We start from the raw sequence: 16,765 nt of genomic DNA on the forward strand, positions 1-16,765 counted from the left end.
ATTACCACTCATCGCCATAGGTGTCAGATTATCACTTTGACTTTAAACTCAGAACTAAAAAAAACAAACACAAGTGACCCTAATCATCTTCGCTAGTTTTAAATTGTGTGGTGTAAAAAAGATATATATATATTTGTTTTATTTCAGGCGACCCTATTTGAATGTCAGGCGACCCCACTTAGGGCCGCGACCCTAAGGTTGGGAACCACTGGTCTACTGTCTAGTAGTGTATGATGACTGTTTGTCATTCGCTTATAGGCACCAGCAGAAGGTCCTGAACATGCACTTTCATACCAACGAACGCATGCAGCCATGGCTTGATAGGTCGATTAGTGTTTGTTATATTGGACTACGAAGATCTATGCAGCAAATGCCCATCACTTGTTCCAATCACTCAAGCTTTCCCGGGAGTTAATCAAGGGTTACTATAGTTCATTGGTAGAGACAGGTGTGTGTATGTTCAAGATCCTTAAATGAAAACTGCCAAATACTTTGGAGTAAAGTTGCAAAAGCTGTTTTGAAGAGCTGCCGTGGCTTTTACGGTGATTAGAGTTTGGCAGCGCTAGAAGTTGCAACGTCGGTCTTTTTCTCCACGACCAAGGTCAGGTCACTGTCAAGTGGAGAACTCTAGACTCCCACTGCATGCAAGTATGACTACAGTTCAGTCATTTGATTCGACTGTGGGCGAAAAAAAATCACAGAGGTCAAGTCCCTCTGCGAGGTTTCCGAGAGACTTTGAAAACAAAAACTTCTGACTCGGGATAATTTAACGCTCTATTAAGACTATTATATTTATGGCATATGAAAAGAAATGATTAGCACCACACGAGAATGATCAACCGTAATGGCACACGGGGGATCAGAGAGACGGCTGTAAATTTCCATTGTGGCTCATGGAAGCATTGTAAACCTAATGAATAAAAGTCTCTCTTGTGGACTACTACTCCCCCCCCCACCCCCAACCCTTACTGAACGTCATCCAATGGTACTATTCAGCAACTCATTTCATGATGGCCGACACAATGAGGAATGCAAATCGCAAGTGTCTCAGCACGGACAGAACAGCTGTGAAACGGGAGAGATAAGAATGAAAGAGTTTCAAGTCAGCCGCGAGTGTTGTTCGCAGCGCAGCAGAAAAAGGCATCTGCTAAAAGTCCATCCGTCTGCCTGGAGCACTATTCGCCAAACAGAGACGAGAGCGGGTAAATTAATGGGGTGTGCTCCCTTGAGATTAAAAAGTGTCATTAGATGGGGTACTGGTGGCGTCTTGACAGCAGTCTGGTCAGGGGGACCACTAAACAGCATTTGTGCCACATGAAGATAGCTCTTCCTCCACCACATGCTTGTGTTTCATGGAATAAAGTTGCACTTTTCTTCTCAGCAACAGTCTTCAACCAAAAGGTCCTTGATTTCCTGCATTGACTTCCAAAGTGTCAAAGTGTAGAATGGAACACTGGTTGGGGGTGGGAGGAAAAGAGGGGGGTTGCCATGGCCAACAGGTGATGCTTAAACACCCCCCAAAAAAACATGTGCAGTCAAAAGCAAAGTTACGGAATGACTCGGTTGGCATTAAAGAGTGTGACAAGTGCGGGTCTCAATAAAACTGAGCAAAAGACATCCAGAGGATTTAGCATTTCCAGAGGTGTTAGTTAGTAGGATGCCTGTCAAACCAAAGTCAATGCAAAACCAGCAACTGTGACGCATTGAAGCTCAAGTTGAAGTGTCAGGTTCTGTGCCAGGGACTACGGAGAAATGAGGTGTCTGTTTGTAGCATATGCATCTGGAGAGGGGGGTGGGGGAGAAGGGGCGGACCTGCGCAACCTGCACCGCTTACAGTACGTCAATACCTGGGTGTGATTTTTTTATATTATGAGAGATGCTGATAGCTTCATCTTGTACACCGAAATGTGTTCATACAGTACCTGTTTAAAACAGCAGAGCAGCAATAATATATTTACAGTGATGCGAATATAGAACTACGTTGAGAGCGTCAGGTTGAGTATATTATTCTGTTATTGCGTCAGCTGAAGATTTTAACCCCCCCCCCCCCCCACCACCACCATTATCAAAGCAGAAACCGCTATCAAAACTATATAGCAACCAAATTATTATGGCAGAGATCTAACCCGTTTAAAAAAAGATATTAGGCAACTGTGGGAGTTACTAGCATCACAAGCAACCATCTACAAAGCTTCTAGTTTCCAATGCACTAGTACTGGAATTAATATTTCTATGACTGCTATCTCTATCAAGGAGCCACTGCAAGAAGAAAGCAATGATTACCTTGTGTCCACCTCGTCCAGGTTCTCCAGGTTCGCCCTGCAACACAAGCAAAGAGTTGACCTTTCAGTTGCTTCATTTCCTATCAGCAACAAGGAACACAAATAATAATAATAATAATAATAATAATAATATTAATAAAGTCGTGCTAATTCCAATGTCAATACTACTAGCGCTTACCTTGATGCCTGCTGCAGAGGAACCCGCATCTCCCTGAGAAAGAGAGAGAGAAGAAAAAGCATCCCAAAATGACTGGAGAGAGGTGGAAAATGGGAAACGGTAATGGAGATGATTACAGCACACAAACAGTGCTGTGCAATTACAGTGACAAAAAGAGAGGGAAAAAAAAGCTCCATTTGTACGCAACAATGCAGAACATTATATTGTGACTGCAGTCATTACTGAGATGTTGGGAGAAGATTGGACTCAAACGTTGAATGGAGAAAGGAGACGGCTTTTGATTCTAAGCGGTGTTCAATTTGAATGTTGAATGAAACCTTGAGGCAGCAGCACATTGTGGACAGTGACTAGTAACTACTGTTTCTTTTCAGAGTGCGGCCTTATGCTCACAATGGATGACATTTGGGGGGGGGAAACCTCCAACCGTACAAATCCACAGCATAGCGAGGGCAACTAAAAAACCATTTCCATCCGTGTTTACCGTCCTCGTGTGCTCAGATTGGGTGTTGAACGGAGGCGATGGGGCGACTTTTATCACCGTTTTCCCAACAAACTCTGACATCCAGAAACCAGGCCTTCTCTATGAACTGCAGCACTACTGCAGTGTACAGTAAAAAAAACAGACCTAAAAACGAGGGGCCAATGAGCGTAATTATGGGCGGTTGGTGGGAAAAGGGAGTGGGGGAGAAGGAGACTGGGTATGGGGCTCTGGTGCGGATCCTGTGGTCACACTACACATACGCCTCACGCTCAGAAGTTGCTGAAGGAATGCCTGCCGCCCTCAGCTTTTTATGGGAGTCATTACGATGCATAGCACACAAGCCATGTTTAATTGCCGCATTTCTTTTGCAGACAATAAACTGCGTTACTGTTTACAGCTGGGGCTTTGCTGCATGCTCAAGTGCGCCGCCAGCTCCCCTCTTTTAGGCTTATCCTTCCCATTTTTATATGGACGTTTTCACAAGTTAGCGCTAGCTTGTTACGTTTATTTAATTGAGGGTGCAGAAGATCTGAGGGGATGGACGTTTATACTAACGTTTGGTTGTTCTCGGATCCACAAACACAGGTTCCTCGTACGCGTGAAGTATTACAGTACAGAAGATGAGCGGAAGGCTTTTCAGAGATGTTACTTTTCAGAAGGATGAGAAACATCCTTGCTGGATATTATCTTGATCGAAGAACTGTGATAAAGCAGGAAACGACTTACCCATTACGACTTTCTTTTGTCTTGATAGAATAATGTGAACAGCACAAACATCAAAGGCAGAGCTGGTGTACACCTGCTCCTTTCAGGCAGGGATGCACGTGTCACAATGCCTCACATCTGCACTTAATTAGGTCTGAGAAACAACAACTAAATACCTACTGTACAACAAATCTCAGCTTGTTAAGCTCACGCTGCAGATCAGATAAACCTGACTGACTTTGCCTTGATTACTATTTGTCCCCATTATTTATCCATGCTGGATTAAACATCAAGGAGCTAACATTGTGAAAATAAAAATGTATCTCATGGGTTGCACAGTGTGCTAAAATTAAGTATTAAAGTTAGTTGTCGCCCACGGTGTGTCAAATCCTTTAGTTAATTCAGCACCATAAAAAATTGGTAACAATTTATTTGGATAGTCCGCCTATACAGAGAGTCTACCGAGTATGTGTAATATTTCAACAGCTTATTAGTGGACATTCAACAATTCAAACTGTTCAACAGATTATCTATAGCAGCCATTCCCAACCTGTGGGCCGGGGCCCACTGGTGGGCCGTGAAGGTATTGCAAGTGGGCCGCCAAATCATTCGCAAAACATTACGATCTTGGGGGGGAAATGTAATTAGTATAATTATGATGTATGAGAATGCATTTCTCCATTGTTGAATGATACCGTAATCAAATATTCGGTAATTAGCCTATTGCATACAGCCTATGTTTTTCAGATTCTTGTGGTGCTGACGGACAGCTCCTTTGATCATTAATATAAAAAGTGATCTGAGAACACATTATTTGGCATCCGTACTGTTTATGGTTCGATGTGGGCTGCAGATACTTTAACAATTTTCAGGTGGTCTATGAGTCTGAAAAGGTTGGGAGCCACTGATCTATAGAATATATAGACAATTTATGAATATAGCTACACATTACACTAGGTGCAGGTGTGTGGAACGGGAAGCAAACATAATCAACTCAACTACAGTAATACGCTGTTAAAACAACATCTACAGACAAAGCCAAACAGTTGAATTGTCCAATGTCAAACAATAAGCTGTTGAAATGTTACAAATACCCTGTTGACTCTGTAGGGGGACTATCCAAATAAAGTGTTCTCACAAATTCGAGTGGACATGTTATTCGTAAGGTCTATCATCAAAAGTGACAAATGCATCAGGAATAACATCAGAAATAACTCTCTTTAAGTACAGTATTTGCAGCCTGTTGCATTGCCGTCAACGGGACATTTTTAACAGTGAAATGAACCGTTGGCCTCAAACAGCCGCTCTGACTGTGACCCGTGTGAAAACAAACGTGAGAGGATGCTACACAAGAAACCATCGCTTCGCTCCCCCCCCCCCGCTGCTAAACACACCAGCGACCTGATCTGTCACGACACCGGCTGCAGCGCAAGTGGGCCCCGAGCCGCAGAACCAAGTGAGAGGTCGCACCGAATCATCAATCCCGGGTGAACGACTCTGCAGCGAGAAATCGAGACGGAAAAAGTGGCCGAGCTGGGAGGGGAGGTGCACACGACGCTGAGGCGCGGCGTGGAGCGCCCGAGTGTCCCAACTGGGCCAATTAGCGCGCTGAGGCCACAGCCTGCGATGTAACCACAGAGAGGGAGCACAGCAGGAAAGAAAGGACACTGTCACTACTATACAGCGCCACTGCTTTATGGGCACCCGGTAATTGTCGCTGACTGTGTCAAACACACACACATATTGGCACTTAAAGATAATCGCACGAAGATCTTATAATGTGTGTCTGGTGATGCAGGCCATTTTCCAGCTGTGTTGCCTGGTGCGGGCGACTGAGGTGGAGAGAATTAATCAGACGGCAATAAAGCCGAGGCGAAAAATGTTCTCTATATTATTATGGTCATTAACAAAACTGACCTAATTCATGCCTTGGCTGAATGTTGACCTCAGCCACTGTCTTAATGAGAGCTTTGGGCTGGATGTCTTAATGAGTGCTTTGGGCTGGATGCGAGGCGACACAGATTTGGGGATCGGCCTCCGCCAGGAGCTGAACCGCGGCCAGGTTCACAAGGGGCCGGAATGGACCTCGGCACTGGAGAACTTCACCGACCGCTGTGCCACACTGCTGGCCAGCGCCAAGCTCTCACAGACCTGGAACCTCCCAAAACCAACTCCTCTAGAGTTTACTAGGTTTCGTGTGTGTGTTTTTTTTTTTCAAACCCACAAGACAGTTTATCCCACCTCTGAGCTTCGACTGTTTGAGTGAGAGCAGTCACAGCCAATTTCACACGTTAAATATTTAGGCAAATTACACCAAAAAATAATCGTTTTTGGAGCTAAAGCCGCTCACGTTTTTTTTTCTTCCTGCGGGCGAGATTTGCGCGTAGCGAATCGAGAGATGGACAAGCGTGTTGGAAAAGTTCTTCTTCCCAATTGGTGATGGTTTGTCAGAGTGACACATCTAGCACCATGTTGTAGAAAGGTATACGGCAAATGCAAGTCAAATCCAATTAGAAGAAAGTTGCCCCCTCACAGAAGTTGTCAGACTTTGTCGGAGTGCCTGGGAGAGGAGTTATGATTCAGCTCTCCAATGCTGTGCCAAGCGTGCTTCAGTGAAAAGCCGATTGGTGCCTGAGTCACTCAGATTGTGTGTGTGTGTGCGCGTGTGCGCGCGTGTGTCAGAATGTATGAGAAAGAGATTTCGTGACTGACTGTGTGTGAGTCTGTGTGTGTGTGTGTGTGTAAACGTGTATGTGTGTATGAGTGAGTGTGCACGTGAGTGTGTGTTATGTACATGTGTGTCCTGTCATTTAGTGTCTTTCACACTCCACAGATCCCCGTCAAAACAATCTCCCTTTGTATCAAGCACGGTCTGATTGCTTGCCATGCCATGCCACCCCCCCCCCTCCCTGCAGATCCGACACATTCTCACTTCCAACTGCCGTTTGGTCGGCACCCCCCTTGGCGTCACTTTGTAACGCACACTGGGTACCCCTTTTAGTCATTTTTCGAGACCACCAGCTTTTTCCATTTTTCAAGACTGTAGCCAGCAATTAACACTATAAGCAAAACAACGGGGTTAAGATTAGGGTTCGGGTTATGGTTTGGGTTAAGACAAATGTTAAATGTGGCTTATGGTTGAAATGTACTTTGAAAACGGGAATCGAACCCCGGGAACGCCCTGCACCACCGTTTTCATTTCATTGTCACCCTCCCGTGGGGTCGATTTCAGACGTTGTGGCTCTTCTATAATAGTCTGTTGGACTACCCTGCACGTCGGGAAGAAATTACGAAAAAGGGGTGTTAACCGCACCACACTCCCTGGGGGTGTCTCTGCTTACCATACTGAAGCTATCACTGCCACCTCTCACCCCATTTCCCCCCCCCCCCCCCCCCCCCACACACACACAGTGTCTGCCCTGTGTATTGTTAACATCAGCATCTTCAGCATGGAAGATGAAAGATGGCCTCCCTCTCCTTCTCTCTGCTGGTTTCCTCTCCTCTCAGGGAAAACAATCGATCATTGACAAACATCTTGGGGAAGAGTAATCGATCAGACGCCAAACTCGGAGTGACGACAGGAGCTTCAGTTTGTGGGATGGTGGCAAGCGACAGCCAGCATCCCTCTCTTCTAACTGATGCAGAGTCACACTCTACTGTTATTCAGCCACCCAGTACATGCTGTGTGGGGTGTGTGTGTGTGTGTGTGTGTGTGCCTGCGTGCTTTTAGGTCTGTGAGACACTTTCTCCACTACGCCGAATAATCAATCAATCCTTTGTGCATCTGACTGGTGTTAAAGCCCTTTAGATACTGTATGTATTCAGATAGTGAGTTACGTCTCGGCCTGTTTGAAAAGCAATTACTCCACCATATGTTCGCCATTGTGCTCTGGAAAAAACGAGAGGGGGGGGGGGGGGGGGGGGGGGGTGAGAAGCTCATTTCTACATCCTGATGTTGAAAATCTGGGATGATAAGGTAAAGAAAGGTAATCCATACCAATGATAAAATCCTTGATCATTGACGCAATGTCTCTTATTTCCAGTTCTTTACAGCACTTTCTGCCTCTTTTTATTAGGAAATCAATTAGAGCGCAATTGAAGAAGGAATCGCTGGTGACTTGCTACAGAAGTTTGATTTCCCATGGTGCTCAATTCCAATTTTCTTTTTATTTATTTATTTTTTACCCCTGCAGCGAAACTCCCGACTTCTCGCTTTGACTGCGCTAAGGTAGGCCAGATCAAAGCAGCGCCGGCGCTGCGAAGTTTTATCGCCCGCCACTTTCTTTTTGTTCACTTCTTCTCCACAGATGATATCCTGCATCTGTTTCCTTCCAACAGTGTCTTTCTTGGCAGCGGCGCTCAGCAGTCTTTTAAAACCAGCGCAGCCATAAAGTGAGAACTTATCAAAGTTGTTCTCCACTGAAAAGCAATAAATTGGTGGTGACATTTTGAGTACACTCCTTCTGTTGCCAGTCTTTTTTTTTCTTTTAAACTTTTTCAACTATTTGTTATTTATTTTTTTCAACTATTTGTTTTATTTTGAGGTAGAATCGTTTTTTTTGTTTTTTTTTCCTGAAAAATTTGCAATTTTCAACCTGGGTTGAGAAGATGAATATAGAATCAACATTTTCAAGGAATTATTGATTCAAATTTAAATAAATAACACACGTTATGCAATTGTTTTACAAGATGTTTAAGAGGGAAAAGACAAAGGACCCAAATCGACTCATGTGGTCACCCAGAAGAAATAAGCTGTGACCTATTTTCGGTTCCAACCCATATTTTCCACAAATGCTGTTTTAAGGAAATAACAACAATGAGGGCAGCATGACAAGCACTGGACGGGGTGAATAATCTGTCTCTGGACGTGATCTTAATGTTCTAACACAAAACAAAACACGGTCTCTCAAAAACAAATTAAATATGATAAAAAATCATCAAAATCTATGACTTCTCCGCGGCTCTACAGAGACAATGTGTCCAGCAAAGTTCTATCCTGGCTGTTGTTGGGAGTGGATCACATCTTGACAAGCTCTCTCCATGATAAATAGTCCCAAATTAATGCAGGACCCATCCAACCAGCAAATGTAGTGCCAGCGTAGCGCGGCAATTAAGTCCACATTAAGCGCACAGGACGCATCAAGTGCCAGGATGATTGCTTTTGCCTAGCCTTGACTGCAGCTGATGGCACTCCACAGCTACTTCTCCACAGATCCCCTCAGATGGCTAACATTAACTCTCTCTTTTTTCTTTTTTTCATGCTTTCTAAGCCAGAGCCGGAGTCTCTCTCCCGCTCTCTTGAGTAGCTTCCAAGACATAAACAATGAGAACAGAAGGTGAAGCTGAATTTACATACCTTCTCCCCCCCGTCACCTTTCGGTCCGTCTTCACCCATATCGCCCTGTGATAAGATCGCACAGAGGAAATCGTATTCAGTCTTTTGATGGGAAGAATATGTAGCTGAGAGGGGGAAAAACACACCGTTGAGAGCTCAGAGTCCAACGTGTTTAATATTGCTTAGGAGTAGCACGGCTTTGAAAAAAAAAGAACTAAGCCTCAAAGAACCAGAGGATAAAAAGGGCCAGAGTGTTGTAACTGACAGACAGATACTACAACAGATCTTTGACTAATGTTCTGCTATTTTCACGCTTCACTTCTCTGTAAATCTGTCTCATCATGGATGTGTTTGGAGGAGTGTGTCTGGTACATGGCAGCAGCAGAGATGATGTGCCATTTACATGTTGCCTTTACCTTGGTCACCAACTGCTTCCCCTCCACATGGTTCAAATATGGCTATTAGAGGGCTTTGAGGTGACGTCACGCACCCTTCAGGGGCCACGGCGGAGGATTGCGGATGGCGTCTCTAAGCGCACGACTTGGCCGTCTCGACAGCATGGAATAGATATGATTAATTGCTGTGCTGTTTTTGACTGGGAAACTGATCATTGATCATTGATCACTGATGAATCTGATTGACATTGTCAGTTGTTAGCTAAATAATCATAAAGGTCAATGTCAAATCAAGAAATCCAAGTCGGGGCATCCAGATAGTGGAGCGGTAGATTTCCTGCCTACCAACACGAGGGTTGCAAGTTCGAGCCCCCGTGTTAGCTCGCTTGGTCGGGCGTCCATACAGGCACGATTGGCTGGGAATGCGGGTGGAAAGCCGGATTAACGGTATTATGTCCTGGTCGCTGCACTAGCGCCTCCTCTGGTCGTTCGGGTGCCTGTTTGGGGGGGAGGGGAACTGGAGGAAATGGTCTCCACGCCGACTCATGAGAGTTCTTCCGCTGACTACGTTACTACATGGCATGCTGCCAGGGGCGGACTGGGATCATAATTCAGGCCGGGCATTAGATACCAAGCAGGCCAGGCCGATATGGGCCGACGTGCGTGCCGGCCGTTTGAAGCCCAGTTTCGGTCGTTTTAAGCCAGATTTGGGCCATTTGAAGCCCAATTTGGGCCTTTTGGAGCCCAATTTGGGTCGTTTGAAGCCACATTTGGGCCGTTTGAAGCCCAATTTGGGCCGTTTGAAGCCCAATTTGGGCCGAGTCCAATTTTACAATGAGATGCACCCACTTTAACCCTGAAGTGTAATTATTACTTCAGACTAACTAATAGAGTAATAAAACCACTAGTAAACCAGTAGGCGGCGCCTGGCCTGCTGTTCAATGAGTGGCCTGACTGCGGGCACACAACTGACTGACTGCGGGCCTGGCCCAGTGGCCAGGCCAGGCCAGGCCACCGGGCATTTGCCCGACGTGCCCGATTATGCAGTCCGCGCCTGCATGCTGCAGATGTCTCGCTGGGTCTGGGACAGCTCCAAACTGGTGTCGGAATCCTGGCCAGTGATTGGTTCCCCAGAAATCCTGGGGGCACCAATCAGTAACGACTTTAGCAATCAAGCACGCCCACCCAACCTGACTCCACTCTTTCACTGGTGCTATGACCTGTCAGTGATTCAATTTTGACTTCTCAGAGAAAAAAATATCTATCAAAAGAAATCCAAATCGATAGTTGTGTCCTTGTGGAGAGCTTTCTTCGAATGTCTTGAAGAGAACCAACTTAATACTAGACTAGATTAGACTAGACTAGAGACAAGTTTCACAGTGACACACATTTGAAAACAAATCCTACCTACAGTACTCAGACTATTCACTTTTACCTATAATTTTACTCAATGGACCGGGTACCCACCACACCACAACACAACAGTATTCAGGTATCGCTCTTGGTTTGTTATATTTAGCCATTATCTGCACAGCCAATTCTCCACAGGAGCTCCATGATGGTGCTGCCAGCCATGGTTGTTAGGAGATATGTGATGCAACTGCAAAGCCTCCAATAAAGTGAATCGGGTGTAGTGACCTTATTTAGCTCAGTGGTAGTGACAGGGAATAATAATAATAATAATAATAAACGTTATTTATATAGCACTTTTCAAAACAATATAGCACAAGTCCCTAAGAAAAGTCAGAAGCACAATTGACAACGTGTCCCATTTAGTAATTGGTACCAGTTTAGTACACTGAGTCATAATAAGCTCCCTCTTCTTCCATCTCTGGTCAGTGTTCGCACCCTCCCACCCATGGCTGTCCAACACCAGCGGATCAAAAGCTTAGGATTAGGGAATGGAGAGACTAAGGATGGTGTCTGGGCTGTTTTTGGCTCAGTGTCGCTATTGTGTGGTTTCCCGATTAGGCCTTTCGGTCTCCACCAAGGCCTGAGTTTGAGGAAAATGAGTCCTAAGAGAGTTAAATGACTCACTAAGAGAGTTAAATGACTCAACATCACTGGATCGCTGAAGGGATTCCCCATTGAAAAACAATAGGTTGCCAAGTTGGGAGTTGGGAGAAATGAGGATTCCAAGATTAAAAAAAATGGGGCTAACATCCACAAACAGAAGAGCTGCCATCATTGTCCCCCACCAAATGGATCGGTCTGTCCATCCGTTAATTTGTCACACTGTAACGTTGACTTTGTGCCACTAGTGGGCGGCATCGGCAATGAATGGGACTGACCCAAGGGTGCAACTACAGTACATCACACGGGTGGGGGGACGACTTGTTTACTATTGGCTTGTTGTTTATAATGAAGGCTGTAAACCAAATGTCTTCAGTAGGCACATGGTGGGATGTCGGGCGGATGCTAAGCAAGCATAATGTTGGCAATCTCAGTTAAGACTTTACCTTTTCACCTTGCTCTCCCATTTCACCCTGTTGGGAAAGAAAGCAGAACATTAAACAGACAGAAACCTTTGGGGTGTTGGGTTAGGTTAGGGAATTATTGCAGTCAGTTGGGGTCAGATTGTATCTGGGGTTAAATTCATGTTAGATTATAGAAATGCTCTCATATTTCGGCTGCTCTTTCCCCAGACAGACCCTCGGGTGTAAACTTTTGGAGGTATTGCCCTGTGCTTTCAAATAAACGTAAACAGCCATTACAGCTTTGTCAATACAAACAGGCAATAACACTAATGATATTTTACCACAACACTGATATCCAGGTCAATAGCATTTCTTTAAGCTTGTATGTAGCTACCTATACATTCAATTTATATTTTGTATCAGATATCGGTTATGAAGGTGAGATGGCTTTATTGATATAATGGACACAATATCTGTCAGAACATAATTTTTCCTGGTGAAAGAAGTTGTGCAAGAAAGATGCAAAAAAAACACAAAAAAAAACAAGCTAGTATGATGAAAAGATGGCAAAAGGTTCCCACAAGGTCAAAAGGCAAGATGCTTCGTTGCTACGAAAAGCAAGAGAAAAAACAACAACAAATACAAAAGATGGCTCAAAAGAAAAGGAAGAAGAAGAAGAAGAAGAAGAAGAAGAAGAAGAAGAAGAAGAAGAAGAAGAAGAAGAAGAAGAAGAAGAAGAAGAAGAAAAATAAAAAAATTAAATCATGACTGCGATGAATTCAGAGGTATAAGAGTGCGCAGAATACGTGCGAAACAAACCTTGACTCCGTGGATACCGTCCAATCCCGGGGTGCCAACATCCCCCTATGGACAGCATGACATACACACAGTGGCTTCATTCAGTGCGTTGTGCGAGCCATGTGAACATTAATCTAAGGTAGGTCAGGAGGTACAAAAAGCTTAAGGTTTTCCCCCAGATATAGATAACCTTAACAGAGGTTAAGTTCGCGTTATAAAATGTGCCTCACAGGACAGGTGGAATGCATTTGCGGGATAGCTGACGACGGAGCCACAGATAGATATCACTATTGATGCCGGGTGGACAATATACTTTAATATACGACACGGAATCGACCTGTAACGGCTTGCCACATGTTTATGTACAGTATAGTGTGAATGAATCAATAAATTGCCCAAGGTTCAAATGATAGAGTAAAGTATAAAATCTGGAAACCGCAACAGAAATATGTAAGTTGAGAGGATATAAGCTTTGCAGAGTGTACAAGTTGATTTATGCTTTATGATCTCTGGTTGGGCTTTATACATGTGTAAAGGAGGACAGCCAAGTCCATCTGAATGAACGCCAGTACAGCGTTCGTCTCAGTCTGCGTCCATGTTGACTGAGGGCAAAGAGGGTCTAACTGAGAGTAGACCAGCCTCGCTTCATCTGCTGCCAAAAGCAGCTGACCTTCTGACTAAACCTACCACATCGTTAACCTTTTAGAAAAGTAGCTACTATTCCTCAACCCAGACAACTTCAACAGGGCAACAGAGATGAATGCACAGATGAATGAAAAATTAGCCAATCTATTACTTGGATTAAAATGTGGAATGTAATTTTATATGGCTGTCCAATACGGGTGTGGAAAACTGGGTTGTATACTTTCTGTTTTTCTCTCTCTACTACTCTCTCTCTTTCTTTTTGTTTTCACAGTTGTGCACAAAACTCAGTTAAATTGTATGTTTGTTTTTTTGCATGCAACATTGTGGAGAGATCAGTCTGTACGTTACAAGCTGGTGGACAGGGAGTATCCCAAGCTACACACTAAGTGAATCTCATTATGAACCCTGGAATCTTGTATCATCTATCAGCGCACACATGGAAGTCATTGACGTAATGATGATGATATATTGCCATAATGATGATGGGATCTGATTAAAAACGCTCAACCTCTCCGGCTGATAAGGTTTGCATTAGTGATCATCCCCCCTTTTAGTGGATCTCTACGTCAGATCAACATGAGGTCTGCCAGTCAACCTGCCGCTGCTGGCAGAGGCCTCCTGAACCAACTGCTTCGGAGTTCAACTTTCCGCATGAGTGACACTTGCATAGCAGAACCGATTCTGTTTTATAACAGCATTGCACAGCATTGGAGTTCTATTTCATGGGTGCTGGCAAACTCCGGTCCCAACACAAGTATGGAATTAGGCCTTGAGCATTCGCTGTCTCCAAAGTGAGTATGGCTTTCAATCCCCGAAATGAAACGTCTTTACTCTGGTTCCCATTACGGCCATGCGTGCCTCTCCTCTCATATCTTTATAAATGCATGCTCAAGATGAGAAAGATGGCGCCTCTCAAACCGTCCCCCCCCTCTCCCCCTTCCCATTCTTTCGCTTCACTTACACCATCTTTGTTCTGGAGTTAATATGCTTTTTCCGTTTTTCCCTATTGTGAAATACCTGCACTGTGTCTTCTTTATTTGGTTTAGAGAATGAAACGCAGAGAGAAGCCGAGTGTGAGCTGATTCACAGGCAGCTCAAGCCATACTTTGTGGTCACGGCGTTGAAGATGCAGCCCAAGGGATTGCTCCTAAATAGGATAGTGGTTTGAAATTGTCAGGATCCATGGCAGCAGTCTTCTAATAAGAATACTTGCAACACATGGGCCAAAAAGGACTAATGAAAACATTAAGAAGGATATTAAAGTGACTCTTTTGAAGATAAAATGCTTTCAGGTGCGGATGGAAGTTTGCTTTTTGAGCTATTTTGAATATGGTATTTTGGGAGGAAATATATTACATTCAGGCTAAGTACAGATGGGGCTGCTCAATGCGACTAAAACTGGTGAGCATCATGAACAACTTAAAAAAACATATTAGTATACCAATTTTAACAAGAGAGTTAATTTAGTACTTAGAAACTAAGGAAGTGAAGTGATCTGGAGTGAGATAACATCACGTATTTTCCCATGTAAATCAACTACCGACAAACGGCTGAAACAAGACACAGCATTTGAAACAAATGGGAGTTACCTCACCTCACTGTCAGAATTGTTTACTTGTTTTATGAAAAATGCGATTTTACCGCCAAACCATCCAACTGCTCTGGTGACTGGACTATAGTCTGAACAACCAGTTAAAAACAGCCAGATGTGAGGCTTATCCAACATCTGCACCGCAATCCTCCTCAGCTGTTCTGTATGCATCATGTGTAAGTCACTGTCTCTATGAGCGTCCTCACCTTCAGTCCATCAACACCTACGATGCCTGGAGGGCCAAGGGAACCCTGTGAAATAAACACAAAGGCCTTTAGGTGACGTCACGTTCAACGCTAAAAGCAATCACAATGTCTTCATCTGGCAAAGAAAGCAGGGGGAGACGGCAGAGTTATCATCGAACACAGTTTGGTTATGATGGTGTGCTTTCAAGTGATGAATTTAACCACGGGTCAGTGATGAATTTAACCGCAGGTCAAGGTGACTTTACATAATTGCCTTCCAGAAGAATGAACGATATTGAATTGTTTATGCGAGCAGGAGCCCCAGCAGCACATCTCTCCAGGCCTCCGCTAAAGTGTCTGTCTGATAGACGCTCTAAAGCACAGACCCCAGGAGAAGCAGGGTCATATGCAAAACCGTCATCAACAGCCCCCTCGAGACACAGCGGACGTGGGATAAAACAGCCTGTAAACGCGCTCCCGAGTCATGCACTCCCCCCCCCCCCCCCCCGCTTCTGCTGATCCGACAAAACCGGGCCAGAACAAATAGCGCATGTCATGTTTTAAGGACCTGCAAAAATGACGGACGATACAGGCAGAGGGCAAGCCTGGGAGTTGACTTTAGGCCTGCTGAGTTTGGAAATGTACTAAGCGAGAGAGAGGTGAAGGTGAAAAACCGCTATAGCTCCGTTATGTTTGCACGTACTGCTTGAACTTGTTTAGACGAGACGATTTAGACTCTGGGGATCTTACAAACAGTTTAATGAGCTTACCGTGGCCACATGTGCAGAAATATGTGAGTCAGATCAAGTCGGAGCTGGGTGGAATAACAGAATACAGACTTCACGACCCAATCGCCAGGATAAAATGTCACCGTGCGTTTATGGAATCCATGGAAATGTTCGTATTTTACATTTTCCGTCCATGAAAATGTTAATATTGAAATTTTTTGGTCCTCTGGCACAGACACCGGCTCTTCCTGGTTACTTCCCCGAGCTTACCTCGTCATAGAGGAGGTCGCCGCGTACCACATTAATTAGTCACGTATGTAGACATGGAAAAATGCGATGTATTTTTATTCATAAACATCGATACGTTACATTTCTTTGGATTCTAAAAACGCACAAGGCCGACATTTTAATCTGGCGACTGGGCTGGCCGAGTAGGGCGAGTAGGCAAAGCAATGACTAGAGTGGATGTTATTATCATTGGATTTTGTATAGCAAACTTTTCAGGATTCAGGAGATGATTCATGATGAGTTACTGTATAAACAAAGATAATTTAGTCTATGGCATGCATCATAAGACTAATATTGGGTGGATGGAAGAGAATGGGCAGTGGACTTGGTCTTCAGTCAGCGGCAGGAGGGTTCATATGAATTATTGTTCCAATTTCCGATCAGTGGATATTTATGATTCACACTACATCATGTAACGACACTCAATCAATCGCCAAGGTGACGAAACGTCAATATAAACTGTTGACGTGTGCCGTCTGCTGAAGATCTAATGGGGCAGCCCGCGGCCTGGCTTGTGAGTCATTAACACGCCGGTGTGTCATCGTTGACCCCTCCATCCCTCCCTCCTGCCGCCGCCGACGGGAGGGCCTGCCGACAGATGACAGCGCAGACAGGAAGTGTCTGATTGGGTTACACTGAACAAACACTGGCAGCTACCTGATGGCTGGATATGGCCTACATCTGTTCTCCACATCAGCGCCGCGTGGGACTCGCATGGGAGCCTGTACCGCTGCACT

At 44.7% G+C, this 16,765-nt stretch overlaps 1 protein-coding gene across 1 annotated transcript in view; it reads right to left on the reverse strand.

Moving 5' to 3' along the window:
- col25a1 (collagen type XXV alpha 1 chain) overlaps positions 1-16,765 on the reverse strand; it is a gene marked incomplete at its 5' end in the record, with an annotated part of 189,681 nt that overhangs the window by 21,074 nt on the left and 151,842 nt on the right. Inside the window, 6 exons of the mRNA XM_083639822.1 lie at positions 2,284-2,319; positions 2,461-2,493; positions 9,003-9,047; positions 11,836-11,862; positions 12,613-12,657; positions 15,034-15,078. Of these exons, the coding sequence (XP_083495948.1) occupies positions 2,284-2,319; positions 2,461-2,493; positions 9,003-9,047; positions 11,836-11,862; positions 12,613-12,657; positions 15,034-15,078 (231 nt within the window). The remainder of the gene's footprint in view (positions 1-2,283; positions 2,320-2,460; positions 2,494-9,002; positions 9,048-11,835; positions 11,863-12,612; positions 12,658-15,033; positions 15,079-16,765) is intronic.

Source organism: Poromitra crassiceps, assembly GCF_964638095.1.
Source record: "Poromitra crassiceps genome assembly, chromosome: 7".
NCBI lineage: Eukaryota > Metazoa > Chordata > Actinopteri > Beryciformes > Melamphaidae > Poromitra > Poromitra crassiceps.